Source organism: Paroedura picta, chromosome 1 (genome assembly GCF_049243985.1).
Source record: "Paroedura picta isolate Pp20150507F chromosome 1, Ppicta_v3.0, whole genome shotgun sequence".
Taxonomy (NCBI): domain Eukaryota; kingdom Metazoa; phylum Chordata; class Lepidosauria; order Squamata; family Gekkonidae; genus Paroedura; species Paroedura picta.
The window spans coordinates 83,244,595-83,267,280 of record NC_135369.1 but is presented as its reverse complement, the minus strand read 5'-3'; the positions used below and the strand labels follow the sequence as shown (position 1 = coordinate 83,267,280).

The 22,686-nt window shown below is 45.8% G+C and overlaps 1 protein-coding gene across 9 annotated transcripts in view; it reads left to right on the top strand.

Moving 5' to 3' along the window:
* Positions 1-22,686, top strand: part of RYR2 (ryanodine receptor 2) — a 458,147-nt gene that overhangs the window by 150,097 nt on the left and 285,364 nt on the right. For all 9 annotated transcript variants that reach the window (XM_077345372.1, XM_077345367.1, XM_077345356.1 and 6 more), the window contains exon 5: positions 19,539-19,553. In XM_077345372.1, coding sequence (XP_077201487.1) covers positions 19,539-19,553 — 15 coding nt within the window. The remainder of the gene's footprint in view (positions 1-19,538; positions 19,554-22,686) is intronic.

Sequence of the window (22,686 nt, the reverse complement as noted above, 5' to 3'; positions counted from 1 at the left end):
CCGAACTCCTTTCTCAATTTTGAACCAGTCAGTGATTCCATGTTCAGTTCTCACTGTTGCTTCTTGACCTGCATATAAATTTCTCAAGAGACAAATAAGATGCTCTGGTATTCCCATCTCTTTAAGAACTTGCCACAATTTGTTGTGTTCCACACAATCAAAGGCTTTAGCATAGTCAATGAAGCAGAAGTAGACGTTCTTCTGGTACTCCCTAGCTTTCTCCATGATCCAGCGTATGTTGGCAATTTGATCTCTAGTTCCTCTGCCTCTTCGAAATCCTGCCTGTACTTCTGGAAGTTCTCGGTCCACATATTGCTGGAGCCTAGCTTGTAGGATTTTGAGCATAACTTTGCTAGCATGAGAAATTAGTGCAATGGTGCGGTAGTTTGAACATTCTTTGGCATTGCCCTTCTTTGGAATTGGAATGTAAACTGACCTTTTCCAATCCTGTGGCCATTGTTGAGTTTTCCAAATTTGCTGGCATATTGAGTGTAGCACTTTTACTGCATCGTCCTTTAAGATTTTGAATAGTTCAACTGGAATGCTGTCACCACCACTAGCTTTATTGTTACTCAGACTTCCTAAGGCCCATTTGACTTCACATTCCAGGATGTCTGGCTCCAGGTCAGTAACTACCCCATTGTGGTCATCAGGGATGTTAAGCTCGCTCTTGTATAGTTCTTCTGTATAATTTTGCCACCTTTGTTTAATCTCTTCTGCTTCTGTGAGGTCCCTACCATTTTGGTCCCTTATCATACCCATCTTTGCATGAAACGTTCTCTTCATATCTCCAATTTTCTTGAAAAGATCTCTGGTCCTCCCCATTCTATTGTTTTCTTCTATTTGTTTGCACTGTTCATTTAAGAAGGCATTCTTATCTCTTCTTACCTTTCTCTGGAATTCTGCATTCAGTTGGGTGTATCTTTCTCTTTCTCCCTTGCCTTTCACTTCCCTTCTCTCCTTAGCTATTTGTAAAGCTTCCTCAGACAGCCATTTTGATTTCTTGCATTTCTTTTTCTTTGGGATGGTTTTAGTTGCTACCTCTTGTACAATGTTGCGAACCTCCATCCATAGTTCTTCAGGCACTCTGTCTATCAGATCTAATTCCTTAAATCTATTTGTCACCTCCACTGTGTATTCGTCGGGGATATGATTTAGTTCATACCTGAGTGGCTTAGTGCTTTTCCCTACTTTCTTCAATTTAAGCCTAAATTTTGCAACAAGAAGCTCATGATCTGAACCACAATCAGCTCCTGGTCTTGTTTTTATTGACTGGATAGAACTTTTCCATCTTTGGCTGCAGAGCACATAGTCAATCTGATTTCTGTGTTGACCGTCTGGTGATGTCCATGTGTAGAGTCGTCTCTTGGGTTGCTGGAAAAGAGTGTTTGCTATGACCATTGTATTCTCTTGACAAAATTCTACCAGCCTGTGCCCTGCTTCATTTTGTACTCCAAGGCCAAACTTGCCGGTTATCCCGGTTATCTTTTGGCTTCCTACTTTAGCATTCCAATCCCCCATGATGATAAGCACATCATTTTTGGGCGTTGCTTCTAGAAGGTGTTGTAGGGCTTCATAGAACTGATCAACTTCATCCTCTTCAGCAGCAGTGGTTGGGGCGTAGACCTGGATCACTGTGATGTTGAATGGTTTGCCTTGGATTCGAACTGAGATCATTCTGTCATTTTGGGGATTGTATCCCAAGACTGCTTTTCCTACTCTCTTATTGATTATGAAGGCTACTCCATTTCTTCTGCGAGATTCTTGTCCACAGTAGTATACCTGATGGTCATCTGAATTAAATTCACCCATTCCTGTCCATTTTAGTTCACTGATTCCTAAAATGTCGATGTTCAGTCTTGTCATTTCTTGTTTAACCACGTCCAGCTTGCCTTGATTCATGGATCTGACGTTCCAGGTTCCTATGGAATAAAAATCTTTACAGCATCGGACTGTCTTTTCGCCACCAGTTACTTCCACAACTGAGCGTCCTTTCGGCTTTGGCCCAGCCGCTTCATTCATTCTGGCGCTACTCGTACTAGCCGTCTGCTCATCCCCAGTAGCATATTGGACACCTTCCGACCTGAGGGGCTCATCTTCCAGCGTCATATCGTTATGTCTATTGGAACTGTCCATAGAGTTTTCATGGCAAAGATACTGGAGTGGTTTGCCATTTCCTTCTCCAGTGGATCACCTTTTGTCAGAGCTCTCAGCTATGACCTGTCCGTCTTGGGTGGCCCTGCACGGCATAGCTCATAGCTTCACTGAACTACGCAAGCCCCCTTGCCACAACAAGGCAGAGATCCTTGAAGGGGGACATATAATGGTAAGGCCCTATAATAGAAATCTAAGCTCAGTTAGGCAGTCTTTTTTAGGGCTCCTTGCTCAGCACTGTTTTATATTTAAAAGAATTCTCTAGCTTTAGCAGCCATTTAATCCTAATGTTATTGAATCACTGAAAAATACATATTTATTTTTGTCATGTACAGTAAATTGCAGCACAACAGTACTTGCTAAAATTAAAAAGTATATGCTTTAGTGGAACGGAAAGCAGCTATTACCTTGTATAATTGATAGAGATTCCATTCTTTTAACAGCCATACAGCTCATGCAACAGATGTAGCATTTACTGTATTTTGCTTCCAATAACCATTGGGTTTCTACTGTCATAGAGCTGTTAAAAGCTTTTCAGTAAAAAAGTGTGTGAAAAATATGAATATATATTTATCACTTTTTTCCACCTCAGCCTTAATTGATGATTTTATGATATAAATTTTAAAAGCTAGTTAGAGGTACTACTTATCTTATGGATCATTATGAATGTTTTGGGCCATAATTCAGCTAATTAACTTGTGCCAGTGATTTTAATTTGATTTAACAATGACCGTTGATTGGACTTAGAATCAAGCAGGTTTCAGGGGGAATACAGAGGGCTTTTCTACATGCAAGGAATGTAGCTGCACAACCCCTGAAGGCAGGCAGCATTTTCTGGCTCCTCCATAAGACGTTGCCTACCTCCAGAAGCTGGGTTGTGATCTCCTCCATTTTAACCCATGACTTTGGGAATTGTACAAAGTGGATTCACCATCCTAAAATATGTGATTCCCCAGTGAACAACCAGCCTGTAAACAGCAGAAAGAAGGTATGGAGGGTGAAACCACACTGTAGCCTTCCAGCTTTGTCCTACCCTTGCTCCCGCCTTCCCCCCTCCATTCCCTGCCCAGTGAAGGAGGCAGATTCCCCCCTGTCATTTCAAGCAGCAGAAGTCTCTGTAGTTTTTCTGAACCAAGTGCATCCTTCCCTTCCCCTGCAGTTTTCAGACCCCCATACCTTCTTCTCCCTTCTTCCCCTCCACACCGCTGCTCCAACAGTCCATGCCAGCCCAGAGTTGCCCTGGACCAATTCCCTCCCTCCCCAGCACCTCTTACGCTGGGCACAGCCTGCATGCTGCCCAGAATCCAGGACCACAGCATCCAGTATTTAATTATTCATTTACTACTAGCCTTCTTTTGTGTGTGTTGCATTTTATTAAAAAAGAGTTGACACAAGGGGGAAATAATTGATCTCATTTATTCCTATTCATCATTACTCTGTAGAGACAATTTTCAAGGGAAAATGCTAAGCACTGGGACTTCCCCAACTCTTTCCCATTTCTGCAGTCTTGGCTCCTCTGGTCAAGGTGTGTATAGCAAAGAGATGAGTGCTGCCTCTTGCACCCTTTCCTGTTGCAGAGAGCCAGTTTTATTGACCATGAAAGCTCTTTAGTAGCTTTGCTGAGCAACTGAATGCTACAATAATGCCTTTTTAATAACTGTGCCGAGGCTGCAACTGATCAGTGGCTTGTAAAAGCCATTCCTTGCCTCCAGAGGCTCAGCAGTAAAAAATGACTTCTATCCTTACTTCACCTTCCATTGGCAGGATTCTCCAGCACTGCCACATAATAATTGCATATAAAAGGAAAAAAAACATGGAGTGATGATTCTTATATCAGGAAGTATTCTTGGAGCCATTGCAGAAAATGTGGTATAATGGCAGCACCCCTGCAATGTATTTGTTTAATTTTAAACCTTTTTATTTTGCCTTTTCCTCCAGGTGACGGCAAAGTACAAAAGTTCCTCTGTATGTTTGGGTCTCTGGGGACCCCATAAAGCCTTATCAATTGTTAACATTATGCCCTCATAGTTGATCCTTCAACTCAATGTTGTTCATTTCTGGTTCTCCAGTGTCCTAGGGAAGCACATCTTCCTGGACACTGTTGAAATGGATGTCTCACCCCAGTCGAAAAACTGCATCGGGAAAACTTTCTGGCTAATGTTGTTCAATCTATTCACTCAAACATACATTAACTCAACTTGACAGCATTCTCTGCCAGGATATCTGCTGAGAACATATGTATAATTGCCATTCTGTCCAGTACTTCACTCAGCATTATTGAGCAGACTAGATTTGAAGCCCATTGTATGGTGAAATTCAATGGGCGGTAGCCCCACTCTCCCCTGCCCCCCTCCCTGGCCAGGCTCCCTGCTTCATCGCTGGGGAAGGCTCCTTCCCCGGCCGCGAAGCCCTCTCCCCTGCAGTCTGGGGCAGTCTGGGGCTCAGGGGGCCATTCGGGAGCCGCACTGTGCGCAGCTCCCGATTGGCCCCTTGGGCCAGGGCTGACAATCGTGGGGGCCAATTGGGAGGCGCCTTGCGAGGTACTGCTTGGTTAGTACTGCTAACCAAGAGGTACTGCTTGGCTAGTTTAACTACATAACTAACCAGGCAGGACTGACATCTTAGTTAGGGGTTGGCATAACAGCCCCATCAATGAAATGGATGCTTTGGTACATTCTGTCAGATGGTTTATAAACCGGATATACTTCCTACATATCCTTTCCACAAGAGTGTAATCAAACCTCTCTGGCATTGACTCTCTAAATATGTGTGAACAGGTGTAAGGAAATTACCCTTTTATTTTCTTTAAGAACTGTGACTGTGAGCCAGTGTGCTTCTATGATTAGAGTACTGGACTTGACTGGGAAGACCTGAGTTAGAATCTACCCAGCCACGAAACACATTGGGTGATCTTGGGCCAGTTACACTCTCAGTCTAAACTACAACACTAATTTGTTTTGAGGAGAAAACCAAGTATGCTTCTTAGAGAAAGGATAGAATAAAAATGTTGAAGATTGATAAATGTCTGCCATCTTGCATTGTAAATGTCTCCAAATTTCTATATTTATTTTTCCAGTGGCCATTTCTGGCTGCATATGATAGTTGAATATGTGGAGTTTGATTTCTCAAACTTTGGCAGATATGCTGCAAATTGACTTGTCAGTTTTATCCTGTTTGCTGGATTGAACATCTGTGGAATGAATAAGCCCAATTTCACCTTATTGAATGAAGACTTTCTATGTAAGCAATATAGTCTCTCCAATGTAGTCTTTCATACATCATGGTTTACATGATGTAGTGTAGAAACAGTGTAGAAACATTATTCCAGGTTCATAAACTAACATTCAGTTTAAGATCAGATTTCAGATACCATTGATTATTTGAAGCAAGAACACGAAGTCCTAGGATGTTGTAAGCAGTGTGCTTAAGGTGCTTGTGGAAGAAAATTGATTCAAATTACATTGTCCTATGAAAGTGTTGGCCAGTCTGTGGTAGCCAATACTTGAACATTAACAAATGCATATTAACAAATTAAATATAGTGTTGTGCCAGTTTGTTCTGCTATTCAGTGCAACTTTAAGACTTAAAAATAATTTGCAAAGCAGGAGCTTTTAAGAACTATGTCATAGTTTTGACAAGATCTGTACAATTACTTTGGATAGATAATATATGCAGTGATGTAATTTTTTGGCATTGTTATCCATTAGTTAATGGTAATTCTTTTTTTCCATTCTCTGCTTTCTGTTTGAAAACTAAGAAGAGTTATTGTCTGTATCATTTCATTTTTTAACTATAGCAAATGAATTTTATGTACTATGAAAATATTTCACTTAATGTGAACTGTGTACTATTCTTCCCATAGTAATTGAAATTAAATGTGTGATTGTTAATCTGTTCAGGGCTGCTATGCCCCCCCCCCAAAAAAAAACAGTCCACCTGCCCCCTCCATATTACACTGATCCAAAATGAAATACATCACTTGGCTTTCTACAGAAGACAGTGGCAGATTGCTCAATCAAAATGAAATTGGAAATAATTTCTTGAGCGGCTTTAGCCATGTTTTTGATAAGGTTAAAGAGACAACAGACTAACATGGCTACCCCTCTAGAATTTCTATCATCTAATTACTCTGTTAGTGTCAAAAAGTCAATAGTTTATTTTCAGCACAGGCTGTATTCCAGAAAAAAATGCTTCCAGGCATGCACAAAATGTTTTTGGCAGGTAGGAGGTCAGTTTTGGAGAAGGAAGACGCGACACAATTTACTGGCATAAAATTGGCCACAGATTTATTAACACAACCAAATGCATAGGGTTGGGGTAACAAGGGTATGAGCCCAAAATATATATAGACAGTCCGCTGACTGCAAACACAAGCCTTACCCAAGGGACAGGAACTCATCAAGTACCCCGCTGGGCTACGGATCTCTTCCCCTGGGTAATCCTATATCTAGGGAGATGACTCCTGTGGAGGGCCAAAGGGCGCAAACCTCCTTGGCTTCCTCCAGAGCCGCCTGGTCACGGAACGAGCTCACAAGCCCACCTTGTTGGGTTTGCATGCAGCTCGTTACCACCAACCCCCTTTAAGGAGGACCCATTTCCCACAGGGATGCCGATCGCACACCGGCTCCCATCCCATTGAGCTCATACTCTTGTGCACATTCCGCTGTGACAGAATAAAACATTAAACATGTACCTCAACATAACAGGGAGGGTGGGTGGGTTGTTTGCCCGCACTCAGGCGAAGAGGCGGGAAGAGAGGGGGCAGCGTCCTTCAAAGCGTCCCGCCAAGGAGACCTGTGCCGCGGCCACTTGCGCCACTGCTTCCTCCCTGCCCTCCACGCCGCCAAAAAACGGCACGGGTAAGTCTGTGCCGCTCCCTCTCTTAGTAATGAAAACTGGACTCTCCCATTCCCTCCATACAATGTAATAATGCAGTAGCATACTTATGATACGATAACATTTATTGTATATAGCCAAGGGCCATTACAAAACATAATTAAAAACAATATGGTACAAATACAAATAAAACAATATTTCTCCAATATTGCTTATATAAAATTGTAAACAAGGGCTACTGAGTTACAATACGAAAAATATGGTGTATCTAGGTGTGGAGTCCTGTAAAAAGCTTTGGCTCGGATCTTCCTGGTGGCCAGAGTGAAACGTGCCACCTTATATGAAATATAGGGGTCGACACTTGATAACAGATAGGTGACTTTGTCAAATCAGAAGTGGGATATGAGTTCGGTAGTAACTTGGCAAGAAATTTCCCCCTGGGTTCAGAGTACAGGGGACAAGCCAAAACATAGTGGGGCAGGTCCTCCACAGATGAATTTCTACATATACACAGGCATTGGACTGTGGGTATTTGGAGATATCGGCCAGAGATCATGGCTGATGGCATCATTTCAAACCGCAAAGATGTTAGGGCCATTCTAAGATTACGTATTGTTATGTTTACTAAATATGATGCTCTAGAGTGGTCTTTTTAAATTGTTTTATACCATGGGGCTGATTGTGATAGCAGAATTGAAGAGTGATCAATCAATGAATCAGCTTTGAGCACCCAATCACGTACATCAGAAATATTGGCTGATGTATGCAGTAAGTCATCTAGTATGGTATAACGTGAAAGAATGGAGCTAAAGATATCAGACCAAGTCCTGTCTTTAAGCTCAATAAGAGCTTATTTAAGAGCTTATTTAAGAGCTTATTTAAGCTCAATAAGAGCTTAAAACTTTGATGGCTTAAAGAATCTGATTTGGTTGTGATGTCTTTCTTCCAAGATTTCAGAATAGCTAAGTGGGCACAGGCTTTGAGTGAGGGTAAACCAAGCTCTGCCCTTATCAGGGCTGCAGGAGACCCTTTTGGAAGAGCCAGGATATGTCTGAAGAAAAAGCCCACAAGACTTATCTAAGGGGGCCATTGCTGCTGCGGGGGAGGAACACCGACAGGGACCTGGCTGGTTGGAGAGATTGCCCAGCCCTGGCATTCTCTGAGCAGTATGTGTGTTGGCATGGCAACAGGGGGTGTGGCTGAACTGGGCGTCAGTTAAACGGATGGCCTGATATTCTTTGGCCTCTTTCCCCCCTTCAGGGCGCCCAAAGACGCATCGCTTGGTGGAAGGAGCCTTTTTCCTGGCCCAACCGCCTCGCGATGTCAGGGAAGCCCAGCAATTTTATTTCATTTTACTTTTTGAGGGAAAAGGGATGCTAGACATGCTGCAGGGCATTGTTTGTTTATTTGTTTTTTAAACTAACAAACAACTAAGCCTCTCACAGGCCGTTTTGGCAGGAGCGTTCGCCCCTTCAGAAAAGGAAGGTGAGGGAGAGAGGAACAAGTGACCATGGCACCGAAAAAGGATGCCAGTGGGGGGAAGCCCCAACTGTCCATGAACTGTACTGTACTGGTGGCAGCTGCTTGTTCCAGGGCCTTGGGAGCAAGTGATGGGACAGGCACATTTCATGATGCAGCGGCAGCAGGTTACTCTGAAATTCATCGGATGCTGGGGGCATTAAGATGCCTGGCAGTGGGATCATCCACCTTGATAGAGGAAGGGGGGGTCTAGGTGGGAGAGGTGAGGCTTCTGCCCCCCATCCCCTTCTAACAATTGTGCAGGGGGTGTTTTTACTCTGCAACATGCGGGCCCATCATTTGGGGGTGTGGTAGATCCTGGCTGCAGTTGTACAATTGGGGCAGGACTGGGGCAGGTTGCTGCGGGCCCATCTTGGTGGCAGGAATCATCTGGACCACCAGCCATGGGGAAGGGAACATCCATGGTTTTCCTCTAAGAGGATTTGCACAACCAAGCCCGTCAGAGGTGGTTTAGGATCTCGTGCGTCTAACCACTGTGGAATTGGCAGTTTCTCTTCTTGCTCACCTGTGGCTCCATGGGGTTCAGGATACCAACAACCCCCTTTGTGGCCAGGGGGCCATCAGGATTTGTCTGCTGGGCCTGTGGGCCAACACTTGGCTGACTATCAAGCTTGAGGTTATGCTGTAGGACTGCAGACATGGATGGGCCAGGAGGCAATGCCTGGGTGAAACTGGCAGCAACCTGGCCCTACGATGACTGGGTGGTATGGACAGGGCTGGCCAGCTCCACATCAAGGTATGCAGACTATACACATGGGCATTGACCCTACAGCAATTGCTATAGCAGCACATCAGGGACAGGCCAGTGTAGGTGCGGTTAGTATTCCTAGCTCCTCCAGGAATGTTCAACAGGGAGGAACAGAGCAACAAGAGACAACTGGGCATAAGAGTATAATGTATGGAGGAAAGTACTCCAGGGCCTGGCAGGCTGCCGGTACCTCGGGTGAGTCCTTTTCTCTGAAGGCCAACAGGATGGGACCTATTGGCATCAGGATTCTTTGGTTTTGTGTATCTGATCTGGATGATGAATCAGCTGCATTCTTTGCATATTTATTATAAAGATAAGGCGGGGATGGGTTAGTCCACGAAATCCCCTTTGGGTTATGCATCTGGGGAAAACCCACCTGGTACTCACCTTACTAGGAAATCAAGAGGGCCCATGATGGGTATTATGTTGACATATTTAACAGGTTGTGACCAGACAGAGATGTCCCAAAAATAGGGTTCAAAGGGGATTTAAAAACAAAAACAAAAACAACTTTACAGTGGGATATAACAATCACTCCTTCACTAACTGGTTAAGGGGGTAAACAGATTTTCTACGCTTTGTGGCTGATGCTCTCCCAGAAGGGAGTTAGCACTTGGAGAATTTATCAAATGTTTTGGAGGCCAAAGCACTTTTTGGGGATGCAGAGGCCATGGTGCATAATGATTAGGCTCGCAAGTGATCTTCAAACAACACCCAGACAAGGTGGGACTTAAAGGACCATGACACCGAGAATATGAAAGTGAGCCCATATGTTAGGAGGACAGAACAAGACAAATATAAGCCCATGTATAGGAATGATGGGTGGGGCACCTGTTGGGAATTCAATATAAGCATGTGCCAATACTTTGAGCACTGCTGAGAGGCTTAAGGTGGAGCCCACTTGAAGAAGAGACGTGACAAGCCAGTGGTTACAAAAATGCCTTTTTGTGGGGATCAGCCCTCTTCCAAAAAAAAAAAAAAGGGGGGGGGGAAGGTTGGGATCCAACAGTGGAGCTACAACCAACTACAGTTTTTGTAAGGGCACGTAGCTGGCAGAGACCTCATTGGGTCATCTAGTCCAACCCCATGCTGTACGCCATGGGCACTGTTCGCATAAGCAGAGTTGGCAGGGACCTCCAGGGTCATTTAGTCTAACCCCCTGCTTCTGTAGCAGTCTCGGTTTGTATGAGCAGTCAGTCAGTAACCTTTTATTTGCATAAAGGTTTGTATGAGCAAAGAGCTGCAGGTACCTTTCAAGGTCATCTAGTCCAACCCCATGCTTCTGACAGTAGTCTTGGTTTGTATGAGCGAGGAGTTGGCAAGTACCTCTCAGGGTTGTCTAGTCCAGCCCCCTGCTTCAGGCAACGGTCTTGGTTTGCAGGAGCGCAGAGTTGGCGGGGAACTCTGGGGGTCATCCAGTCCAACCCCTTGCCTCATGCTGAGGCAGGCTGCTGTGCACCAGCTCGGAAGGTCTCCAGGGAAATCTGAGGGGACTTACAGCCATGGGGAACAATGGCATCTTCGACAGCAGATGGTGAGCACTGTCCACTGGCCTGGCTGCTGGTCCCTGGCTCAGGTGGGTAGGAAGGCACCCACCCCATGGGTGGGGAATGGAGCACCCAGTGGCCCTCAGCTGGCCACTGGTGTCTGGTGGCCACTGGCCAGGGCTACACCGTTGTCTTCACCAGGCAATACATGCCCATCAGACAGGCAGTGGGTGCCAGCATTGGGGGAACGGGGGTGCCATGTACTCTGGGTCTTGGGGCATCATTGGATGCCACTGGTGGGCCTCAGCCAGTGGCATTGTGATGCATGATGGGCCCTACAAGGGCCAGTTTACAGGGGGCACCAACCCAAAGGCTACTCCAGGGGAGAATATCATTGCAAAAGGGGAGGTGGCTCCCTGGTGGCCGGGTCAACCTGCAGCAGTGGCCGGACATCACCTGTTGGCTTCAGGCAAGACACGCCTTCTGCAAATGGTGTCAGAGTCATCACCTGGTCTTGTTTTGCAGGGCGGCCAATCCAAGGTTATTTGAAGTTAATGGGCCAGCCTGGCTTGGAGGGGTGTGTGTCTCATTACAGGTCCAGTATGGAAGTGCTGTTGGTGTGGATGGGCGAGCAATGCCAAGAGCTTCCCAGGGCTTGAGCTGGAATGTGCTTGGCACAGAAAGTGGCTGCTTAGGACCACACAAGGTATGCAAGGTGCTGCACCCTAGAAGCCGGTGGAGATCTTTGGCCAAGGAAATGAAGTTAAGGCACCCACATAGTAAGGTACAATGCTCTAAGGAAGCATTCATCTGGTTATATAGTCTCAGTTATGATAGACTGCAGGTGTGTCAACAACTGGTAGATCACTCTGATGCAGGTGCCTCTTCATCCCATTCAGGAATTCCCTAGCTTCATATTTATGCCAGCGTTATTTGGCTCCCCATCACGTGATGCCAATGCTGTTTCCAGCTGGAGGGAGCAGGGGCAGACTACATATTAAGTTCTGCAGGTCAATCCCTCATACCTCTTCACTTCTATGCATCCGATCTGTTTGGATGGCCTCATTGATCATCTGAGCTTTGCGTTGCAGCCCAGGTCTGCAGATATATGAGATACTGTCTGACCAGGCCAGCCTTGTGGGAGGAGGTGGCTGCAAACCTGTCACCTGTCCTCACCAACTCCCCACATAGCGTGGGGGCCTGGGGTTGCTCAGATTCCAGTTCTAGGAGTGATGGGGCCTCTTTTGACTAGAGAGACCAATTTTGTCCTTCAGGGAGGTTGCTTAAATTATGTCTGGGGCTGGGACAAACAAGTGGTTTAGGGAGAAGTGTCACATGGCCAGCATGAGTTCAGGGAGCTGTCTTGGGACTGCATAGACTCCAACCTGGGAAAGTGGCATGGGCCCTATCTGCCTGGGCATTGTAGACTAAGCATATTGCAGGTTCAGGAGGATGTTTCATGGCTGGGCTACTAGCAGATCCAGTCAGGTCTCAATATGCTGGCATATGGGGTTACCCCGGTATGACATCCGTGGATCAGAAGGTGTATGTACATTAGTGGTGGTTCACAATGTCACCACGGACTGCAACCTGTAGGACTTAGGGAACCAAAGGTGGGCTGGGCTTCAGTGCTCAAGAGGAACATGTCCAGGGCTTTGGCAAGGTATGCAGTAGATGCAGAGCAGGGCATTGGCCAAGGGAGGTCTGCCCAGGTTGGGTGGCACAGTACTAAGGGCTTTGCCAGGGCATGCAGTACAATGTTTTCCCACAGATCACAACCTGTAGGGCCTAGAGCCCAATAGGGTTCTGGTACTTGGTGCTTAGTGACAGATTTTATTTTCCTGGGCTCCAAGATCACCGCAGATGGGGACTGCAGCAAAGAAATTAAAAGACGCTTGCTCCTGGGGAGGAAAGCTATGGCAAATCTAGACAGCATCCTAAAAAGCAGAGACATCACCCTGCCAACAAAAGTGCGTTTAGTCAAGGCTATGGTCTTCCCAGTTGCAATGTATGGCTGCGAAAGTTGGACCATAAGGAAGGCCGAGCATCAAAGAATTGAGGCTTTTGAACTCTGGTGCTGGAGAAGACTCTTGCGAGTCCCTTGGACTGCAAGGCGAACAAACCGGTCAGTCCTAGAGGAGATCAACCCTGACTGCTCTTTAGAAGGCCAGATCCTGAAGATGAAACTCAAATACTTTGGCCACCTCATGAGAAGGAAGGACTCCCTGGAGAAGAGCCTAATGCTGGGAGCGATTGAGGGCAAAAGAAGAAGGGGACGACAGAGAATGAGGTGGCTGGATGGAGTCACTGAAGCAGTAGGTGCAAACTTAAATGGACTCCGGGGAATGGTAGAGGACAGGAAGGCCTGGAGGATCATTGTCCATGGGGTCGCGATGGGTCGGACACGACTTCGCACATAACAACAACAATAACAACTTGGTGCTCAGGGGAAACATCTCTAGGGCTCCTGCAGGATATGCAGTATGCAGAGCGGGGTATTGGCTGAGAGCGGCTGGCCCAGGGTGAGCATGGGGCGAGGGTGCTCATGTAACTCTTTTCCAGTAACAACCTTTTGGTTTCCTTCAGAGCGGCAGTCAACGGGGGTGCCTGATGCTGGTTACAGAGAATGGCACCATGCGGCAGATGGAATGGCATGCTATAAGACCTGGAAGTGATCCACTTGGGGGTCTGAAGGCATCACCTGGCTCGGACATTGTTTGGATGCAGCTGCCTTCCTGGACATTGCTGCGATGGCAGACTTCCTGTTCAAGCGTGACAGTGGGAGTCCGTATTCCTCAAAGCATTGGCTGACCATCATGGGACGTTGGCTTAGCTATAGTTGTGAACGTTGAGCTGAGCACCAGGAAACATTGTTGCAGTAATTGTCATATGACACTTTGCCAGCATTGGCAGGGGCAATGGTGTTGGGCCCTGGTAACTTCAAGGGACAGTTATGGTCTGGGCTGAATGGCTAGGATGCCATGTTGCTAAAAGCTATGTCTCACAAGAAGCCCCACTGGGCACAGTGGACAATCACCAAGGAATGGTCCCTGGTGGCGAATGACCCTTTCACCTGTCGCGCAGAGTTCTGTGATCTCAGGTGGAGCTAAAGCCTGGGTATCTAGCTGTATTGGGATGTGTATTACTCATTGGGGGCCCCATGGTATGGCATTTGCAGTTCTGGGCCCTTTATAAGAGTGATGGGGTGCACTTGGGGTGCACTTGTTGGAGTGGGGCATGGACATCTGGCTCCCTGGGATCCAACATGTTATTTTGAATTGGCTGCAAAATTGAGCGGTGGCGGGAGCTCGAAGAGGTATATACCTATTCGGGCTCAGTGGCGGAAGTGGAGCATGGGAAGGATCAATTTTGGGGAGGCCAAGCTTGCGCGCTGTCCTCCCCTAGATTTGGGGGGCCCTTTAAAGGGCTGTGTGGATGCAGAGCCTGATTGAAGGCTAGGATTTCCGGGGGGCAGGAGAACCCAACAGAGGCTGGTGCCCAGAGGGGTCACTCCATGGTGCCTCCCCCCCTGTTTCAGCCTGCCATTATGTCCGGGTTTTGGGGCTGGATAGCCAAGGCAACCCGTTGAGGGGCAGGCTGTGGTGGGCTTCCTTGTGGTAGGGTAACCACAAGATGGCATGATTCTCCTCCCATGCTTGCCACGCTCAATGTTGAATAAAGGCTGTGGCCAAATATTTTATGCCAAAATTATGGTTGTCAGTGTCCTCATTAGGTGGTCAATATCCCCCTGCAAGGCAAAAAGCCCACAAGACTTATCTAAGGGGGCCATTGCTGCTGCGGGGGAGGAACACCGACAGGGACCTGGCTGGTTGGAGAGATTGCCCAGCCCTGGCATTCTCTGAGCAGTATGTGTGTTGGCATGGCAACAGGGGGTGTGACTGAACTGGGCGTCAGTTAAACGGATGGCCTGATATTCTTTGGCCTCTTTCCCCCCTTCAGGGCGCCCAAAGACGCAAAACCCACCCTCCTTCCCTGTTTATGAATTGTTTGACTTTTTGTTAGAAGTTGGGTTATATTATTGATTAATTGTCACAGCCTGCGGAAGTGGAGCATGGGAAGGATCAATTTTGGGGAGGCCAAGCTTGCGCGCTGTCCTCCCCTAGATTTGGGGGGCCCTTTAAAGGGCTGTGTGGATGCAGAGCCTGATTGAAGGCTAGCATTTCCGGGGGGCAGGAGAACCCAACAGAGGCTGGTGCCCAGAGGGGTCACTCCATGGTGCCTCCCCCCCTGTTTCAGCCTGCCATTATGTCCGGGTTTTGGGGCTGGATAGCCAAGGCTACCCGTTGAGGGGCAGGCTGTGGTGGGCTTCCTTGTGGTAGGGTAACCACAAGACGTCCCATGCTTGCCACGCTCAATGTTGAATAAAGGCTGTGGCCAAATATTTTATGCCAAAATTATGGTTGTCAGTGTCCTCATTAGGTGGTCAATATCCCCCTGCAAGGCAAAAAGTTCTGAATGACCCTTTTGGAAGAGCCAGGATATGTCTGAAGAAAAAGTTCTGAATGGCCTCCAAGCTGTTGGTTATTTGTTCTTTCCAGCCCCAGATGTCGATACCATATAGTAGGTGAGGAATGGCTTTGGCTGCAAAGAGCTTTAGAGCTGGGCCAACTAGAAACTCTCCCCTGGTGTAGTAAAATCTCAGAATGGCTCCAATGATTTTTAAACCAGAGGCCTTTATACTTGCAAGGTGGGCATTCCAGCTTAGGGTCTCACTGTAAGTGATTCCAAGATATTTAAATGTACTGCACTGTTCTATAGGAATATTGTGTAAACTCCAAAGAAATTTTTTCCTAAAAACATAACTTTTGTTTTTGTATAGTTGATGGAGAGGGACTCTTCCTTACAATAAGTACCCAAGTTGTTCAGTAGCTTTTTCAGACCAACCCTTATAAGGGAAACCAGGACCTTGCCATCTGCATAAAGCAGAATAGGCACCTTTTGCTGACCAACAGAAGGGGGTACAAGAAGAAGAAGAGTTGGTTCTTTCTCTACCCGAAGGAGTCTCAAAGCGGCTTACAGTCGCCTTCCCTTTCTTCTTCCCACAACAGACACCCTGTGGGGTGGGTGAGGCTGAGAGAGCCCTGATATCACTGCTCAATCAGAACAGCTTTATCAGTGCCCAATGTCACCCAGCTTGGCTGCATGTGGGGGAATGCAGAATCAAACCCAGCTTGCCAGATTAGAAGTCTGCACTCCTAACCACTACACCAAATTCTGTGCCTTTTATACTATGTCAAAATTTCAAAGGTCTCCTTGCGCTCAAAAAGGTTGGAGACCTTTCTAGTCTCGCGCCCAGTTTCTCAAACTGGTCAGCCAGATGCTTCTGCGAATCCCAGCAACAGAGGATAAAGGCAACAGTCACCCCTCATATTTGCATCCCAAAATTGGTAATCAGGAGTATCCAGCCTCTGAATGTACAGCTTCTATTGAGCCATTATAGCTAATCATCACATACAGACTTGTCCACCCCATGAATCTATCTAATCTTCCTTTAAAGTATTCTATAAAAAATAGTTAATTCAATAAATTAATTATGCAGCTTGTAAGATTGTTTTGTTTAGCTTGGAAAATTCCTGGAGGTTTGGGGATAGATCCAAGGGAGAAGAGAATTCTCAGTGGAGTATAATGCCAGAGTGCACTCTCCAAAGCAGCCATCTCTGTTCTCTGGATTTCAGTTCTAATTCCAGGAGATCTCCAGGTCCCACTCGGAGCCTGGCAACCCTAGCAGCAAGTGGTGTCGTTCTTTCTTTCTGAACCTCCTGCCAATCAAGTTCGCTATGGGTGGACTCTGGTAGTGAGGCATACAAAATTGTCAGAATTACAGCATTCATTAGGTTAGAAGTCTCTATTTATATATCTATTCTATATAAACCTTCAGTATTATAAAAAAGAAGCAGGGACAACTTAACTTTTCTTCTTTGCAGCCAAAATGTTTCTTCCTTCATTTAATACGGGTTCTGGAGACACCCCCACTGTCTTTATATCAGCCCATGAGGAGTCCCTATTATCTATTCAGTTTGTACATCCTCTACCTCTCAATATTATTCTCTATTTCTGTAATTTTATATTTATGCTCATAGATCTATGAATATAGGGTACATTTCTTACCTCTGATGAAGGTGACTTGAATTAGAAAAGCTGCATTTGAATTAGAAAAAATACATCTACGAAAGTCCAAGTAGATTTCCCACCAATACAATAATATTGTTTGAACTCATTGCTTGAACAGCATTTTAACTGCAATTAAATCACTTCTAATTATTGTTGTAGGGCTGTAGTTCGAACTTAATTTCAGTCTCATTTGTGCTTTAACAAAGTTGAAAGTAAGGTGCATTTTCAAATCACATACAAAATTTTAGCCACATATTTAAGCTAGAATATTGTTTGCATTGGATCTAGGGCATTTACAGGCACTCAAGCTTATTTGGCCCCCTATTGAGAGCCCTGCATACATTGTACAGTGTGAGAGTGGTGCCTATCCATCCAGATAATTGACTCCCATGTGGGGCCCCACAGGGGGTGGTACTCTCCCCCACAGTATTCAACATCTTTATGCGCCCTCTGGCACAACTGGTTCAGACTCACAGGCTGGGCTGTCATAATATGTGGATGACACTCAGCTCTATCTCCTCATGGATGGCCACCCAGACTCCCTCCCAGATACATTTGCAAGATGTTTGGAAGTAGTCAGTGGGTGGTTAGAGCAGAGTTGCCTGAAACTCAGCCCCTCCAAGACAGATGTCCTGTGGCTGGGCAGAAAGGTGGCGGAACAGGAAGCACATCTGCCCACCTTGGCTGGGGTGCAGCGCAACATCATTCCCTCAGCCAGGAATCTGGAGGTGATCCTGGATGCCTCCCTTTCAATGGAGGCCCAGGTCACAGGAGTAGTCTGCACGGTGTTACCTGAATTGTGCTTACACGTGTGTCCTGTGACATAGTTGTATTAAGCTGTGGGGAAATAGCTGAGCAAGAGGGTAGTATTGTAACATTCAAGGACTGATTGCCAATGTTTTATGAGTGATTACATCCTTAAGAATTCAAGGAAGACAACGTTGGTAAATTGTAAAAATAATAACATTAAATAATAACGTAAAAATAATAATATTTTATTAGAAATAAAATAATAAAATCATAAGTATATCTAACACACTTAGCAAGCAGTCAAATAGAGAAGAAAAGGATGGGAAAAAAGGGTCCAGTATAATTACCTGTCCATAGAGATAATAGGCAAGAGAAAGCAGGCTGTATGACAAGTGTACATGGAGTTCCAAATTGAATCTGAATCAGAGAAGCTTGAGAGGAAGAGACTTGGAGTGGCTTGCTAAAGCCATAGTTTATATAGGGTTTGGCGGGGCTGGCCTGTGTGGTGCAAGCCAGGCATAAGGCAAGGCACTGAATTAGATGTTGAGCAACTGCTGGCCCAAGCCAGAGATGGCTGTTAATGGCCTTAGACAAAAGGAACCATCCTAGAGACCAGGTGATGGGATTATTCCTTGGCAGAGTGGCCAAGTGTGAGTCATGGGCAGGAGACAAAGAAACTGGCTAAGAGCCCCTGGCCAAACCAGTTCTGGCCATACCACGTTATCAGCAGAACTATGGGGGTGGGGGAAAATCAGAGTCCCAAGGCACCTGAAATTCCAACCTGTAGCAAAGGACAAGCCAAGGCATGTTCTGGCTTCCAAGATGGATTCTGTCCTAGCAGTGTGTCTTGTCAGGGTGTTTCAGTGTGTTTTTGTGTCTGGCTTGCTCCCAAGCATGGACTGTTGCGGTGTATTACGGGTTATGGAGTACAGTGTGCCACCATATGTAACAACAACATTTTATCATCTTCAGCAGATGAGGCTACTAGCTCTCTACCTGCCATCGGACTGTCTGGCTACAGTGATCCACACAATGTTCACCTCTAGATTAGATTTCTGTAACACACTCTATGTGGGCCTTCCCTTGTCTTTGACTCAGAAATTGCAGCTGGTGCAAAATGTATCTGCTGGAGTCCTTATAGGTACATCTTGAAGGGCTGTGCTGAGGCAGCTGCATCGGCTACCAGTTGTAGCCCAGATCAAATTCAACATGGTGATATTAACCTTTAAGGCCATCTGTGGCTTGAGTCCTTCCTATCTGATGGACCACTTATCTCCCTATGCCCTCTGCAGGGCCCTTCACTCTGCAGGTGGTAATCTGTTCATGGTCCCTGGCCCTAAGGTAGCACACCTGGTCTCGACCCAGCCAGGGCTTTCTATTTCCTCGCCCTGACCTGGTGGAATGAGCTTCCTGAAGAGCTGAGGTCTCTGATGGAGCTGTCTAAGTTCTGCAGGACTTTTCTGCCAGGTCTTTGGTTGAGGCCAGGGTCAGAAAGAACTGGGGTCCCTCCTCCGGACAATGCTTAACATCATGTGAACCTACCTTGCAGTGCTGGATAAGGATGAAGATGAGGGAGGATAGTCGAGGGATTATGCCACCTTCTTGGGTCTGTTTGTAAGGGGAATACTGATTGTTTTTTTATTGGGGTTTTATCTGTTTTTATGTAACCCATCACAAGACTACAGAAAGTGGCGGGATAGAAATTTTTTTTAAAAATTAAATGAAACAAGTTTATTCTGTTTGTCTGCATATGCCAATATAATGCTATATTTATTAAAAACAGTTCTTCCAAGCTTCTTTTTTAGAACCAGAAAATGAAATAGCGTTTTGAAGGTGAGGAAGGCAATAATATGTAATCTTTTCTCTTTTTCTTCTATTCCATGGTATTCCAGAAGTTTATGATGAAGGTAAGCTTGAATATCATTATTTAATTAATTTAGATTTTTCCACCCAATAAATATTTAGAATGGTTTACACCTCTCAAAATATAGTACAAAATAACACCAATGTAATATTGCACAAATGTAGAATACTTGAGAAAAGTACTAACCGTATTTATAGTATACAAAAGATAGTGGGATGAACTTTTAGAACTCCTCCTGAACAGTTACAAATAAATAAAATAAAGGGTTTTACACTGTTTTCTGAATAAAAGATACTGAAAACTGTGATAAGTTCTACCTGGGGCAGGGGGGGATGGTGCTTGCCCTGCCCACCTGTGTGCCCACCCACTCCTAGGGCCAAACTTGCTTTCAGTTGGGCCACTAGAGCTGGAAGGAAAGGCTGAGTGCCTTTCCTAGCTGTAGTGGAGCTGACCATGCAACCCAGCCTCCCACAATTCTCCATGGCCTGGCTAGAACTTCCTGCAGGAAACAAGAAGTGTGGGTGAAGATTCAGCCCTGCCTCAGCAATCTTCTTACCTTTCTCCAGCTCCCCTCACTCCAGAGATCCAGCCTTTTCTCTTCCATTAGTTGAGGGAACTGAGAGACCTTTGGGAAGGATAATTCTCCTTGGCCTGCTCCTGCTTTCCTGAGCTGCATCTGACAAAAGGCAGAGAGGGTGCAATGGGGGTGGGGCGGGCCTGCCCTCGCCTCTCTCCCCATGTCAGCTTGCTCGGTTTGGACATGGATGCTGGCATGGAGCTCCATTTGCCTTCACCTTGCTCTTGTGGAAGCTACAAATATGTGTGTCTAGGTTATTTTGCAAGCATGGAGGTGCAGGCTGGTATTATTTTATTTATTTAGAAGAAGAAGAGTTGGTTCTTATATGCTGCTTTTCCCTACCCAAAGGAGGCTCAAAGCGGCTTACAGTCGCCTTCCCATTCCTCTCCCCACAACAGACACCCTGTGGGGTGGGTGAGGCTGAGAGAGCGCTGATATCACTGCTTGGTCAGAACAGTTTTATCAGTGCCGTGGCGAGCCCAAGGTCACCCAGCTGGCTGCATGTGGCATGCCAGATTAGAAGTCCGCACTCCTAACCACTACACCAAACTGGCTCTCACTACACCAAACTGGCTTTAGATTTTTATACTGCCCTTCCATATGTCTCTGGGCAGATTTGCAACTGAACTCTGATCCTCCAGCACAAGTTTCCCTTCTTTTTCACGTCTATCCTTGCAGCCATAGAGGTTGTAGATCGTGGAGAGTTTATTTGATTTTTTTCCTTCACCCCCCCCCCTTCACCTTTGGATGTTCCCTGCTTTCTAGCCACCCTCCCCCCCTTTGGGCTCTGGTGAGGTCTGGTGTAGTGGGAATGGCCAGGATGGAGTGGCTGCCTGGGGGAGCAAGCTGGCAGTGGCATCCCCCTGACTTGGGAGGAGGAAAGGCTTAGGCACTTCTCAGCTGTGTGGTGCACACACTTCTCCCCCAAGGGTATGTTTTTCTTTCTTTTGTAAGTTGACCCACTGTAACATGATCCACTGGAGAATTTCCAGCATGTCTCCAGTCTTCACCTTGAGGTTGGAAACCCCAGGTGGGTCTTGGTCCCATTACTGCCCAAGATGGCAGCCATCTGAAATAGGGTTTCCAGTTCCAGTTTGGGAAACTCCTGAAGGTTTGAGATTGGCAGCTTAAGAGGAAAGGGACCTCAATGAGGTACAGTGCCACTGAGGCCACCCTCAAAGGTGTCTATTTTCTTCAGTAGAACTGATCTCTGTAGTCTCGAGATGGGCTGTAATTCTGGGGACCCAAGGGTGCCACCTGGAGGCTGGCAACCCTAATCAAGAACATATTTGGCAAGAATTGCTCACTTCATATGAAATTTGACTAAAACACATGATTTTTTCATGGTATCAGTGGGATATAGAGGCAGCTTGAATTGCTCGGTACTGGTGGCTATTTTCCAAAATAGCTGTTTGATAAAGGCTGAAGTAATCTTTATGAAAACAGGTAAAAGTCAATATGAGAAATTGTTAGCAAGAATTCTGTACTTTTGAATGATTTGATTTCAACCCCATGCTGTAATAACCGAAGTATCTCTGTCAACAACCATCCCTTACATATAAATTGCCTTGCAGAAACATGCATGATTTGGTGTTATAAGACATATACCTGCCAGTATAGTATAGTATTTTATGGCTCTACCAGGTGAAAACAGCACCTCCCTCTCCTCCCTGTTATCATTAGTCATTTTATTTAAAGTGGATCTTCAGAATGAATGAAATGTTGTGATCGTACATCTGTATTCATTTTATGTACAATTTTATTTCAATTATTTATAGTCTGCCTCATTAGTAAAGCTTTCATTATGGCATGCTCTTGTATGTTGACTAAACTGAATACCAGCATTAAATCCCACTCAGTTGTTTAATGTGGATCTTTAGAAAGAATGAAATATTGACAACGGCACAAATTAGGCGTGCTGATCAAAATTCTTGACCAACCTTCAGCGATAGCAACATCTCATATTTGTAGTGGTATCATCATGCCTGCTTCTTCATGGTTGCTTAGTGCAACATTCTTTGTGCTAATAATAACTAGAAGTAACCGTTTGTGACTGCTAGTCTAGGTATGTGCATGGGTAAAACAATTCAGACTGTTTTGGATTCCGATGGAATTTACTTGAACTGAATCCGATTCATCTGAACCACTCTTCACTGGTTCAGATTTGACTGAATCTGAAATGGTTGGAATGTCCTCCCCTGCACATCTTCCAGAGAAGGCTGGGAGGGAAGCATTAAAGGGCCCACAAAGTACGTAATCATGACATATCAGATGTTTGGAGCACCTTTTAAATGCTTTTTCAGTGCCTTAGAAAGCAGGGTGGGAGGAGCACACCAAGCAGTTGATGATTTATTATCAGCTGTTTGGAAGGCCCTTTAAATGCCTTCCCCCTGTCTTCTCTGGCAGTGAGAACATTCTCCACTGCCAGAGAAGGTTGAGGGGGAGGCATTTAAAGGGCTCACTAAGCAACTGATCATGACACATTAGCTACTTGGTCCCCCCCCCCCACTTTAAATTGACCAAATTGCCATTTGGCCACTGCTGATTCAGTCTGTTAAAAGTGCAGGGATGGCTGACTCAGCATAGACAAGAAGAAGAG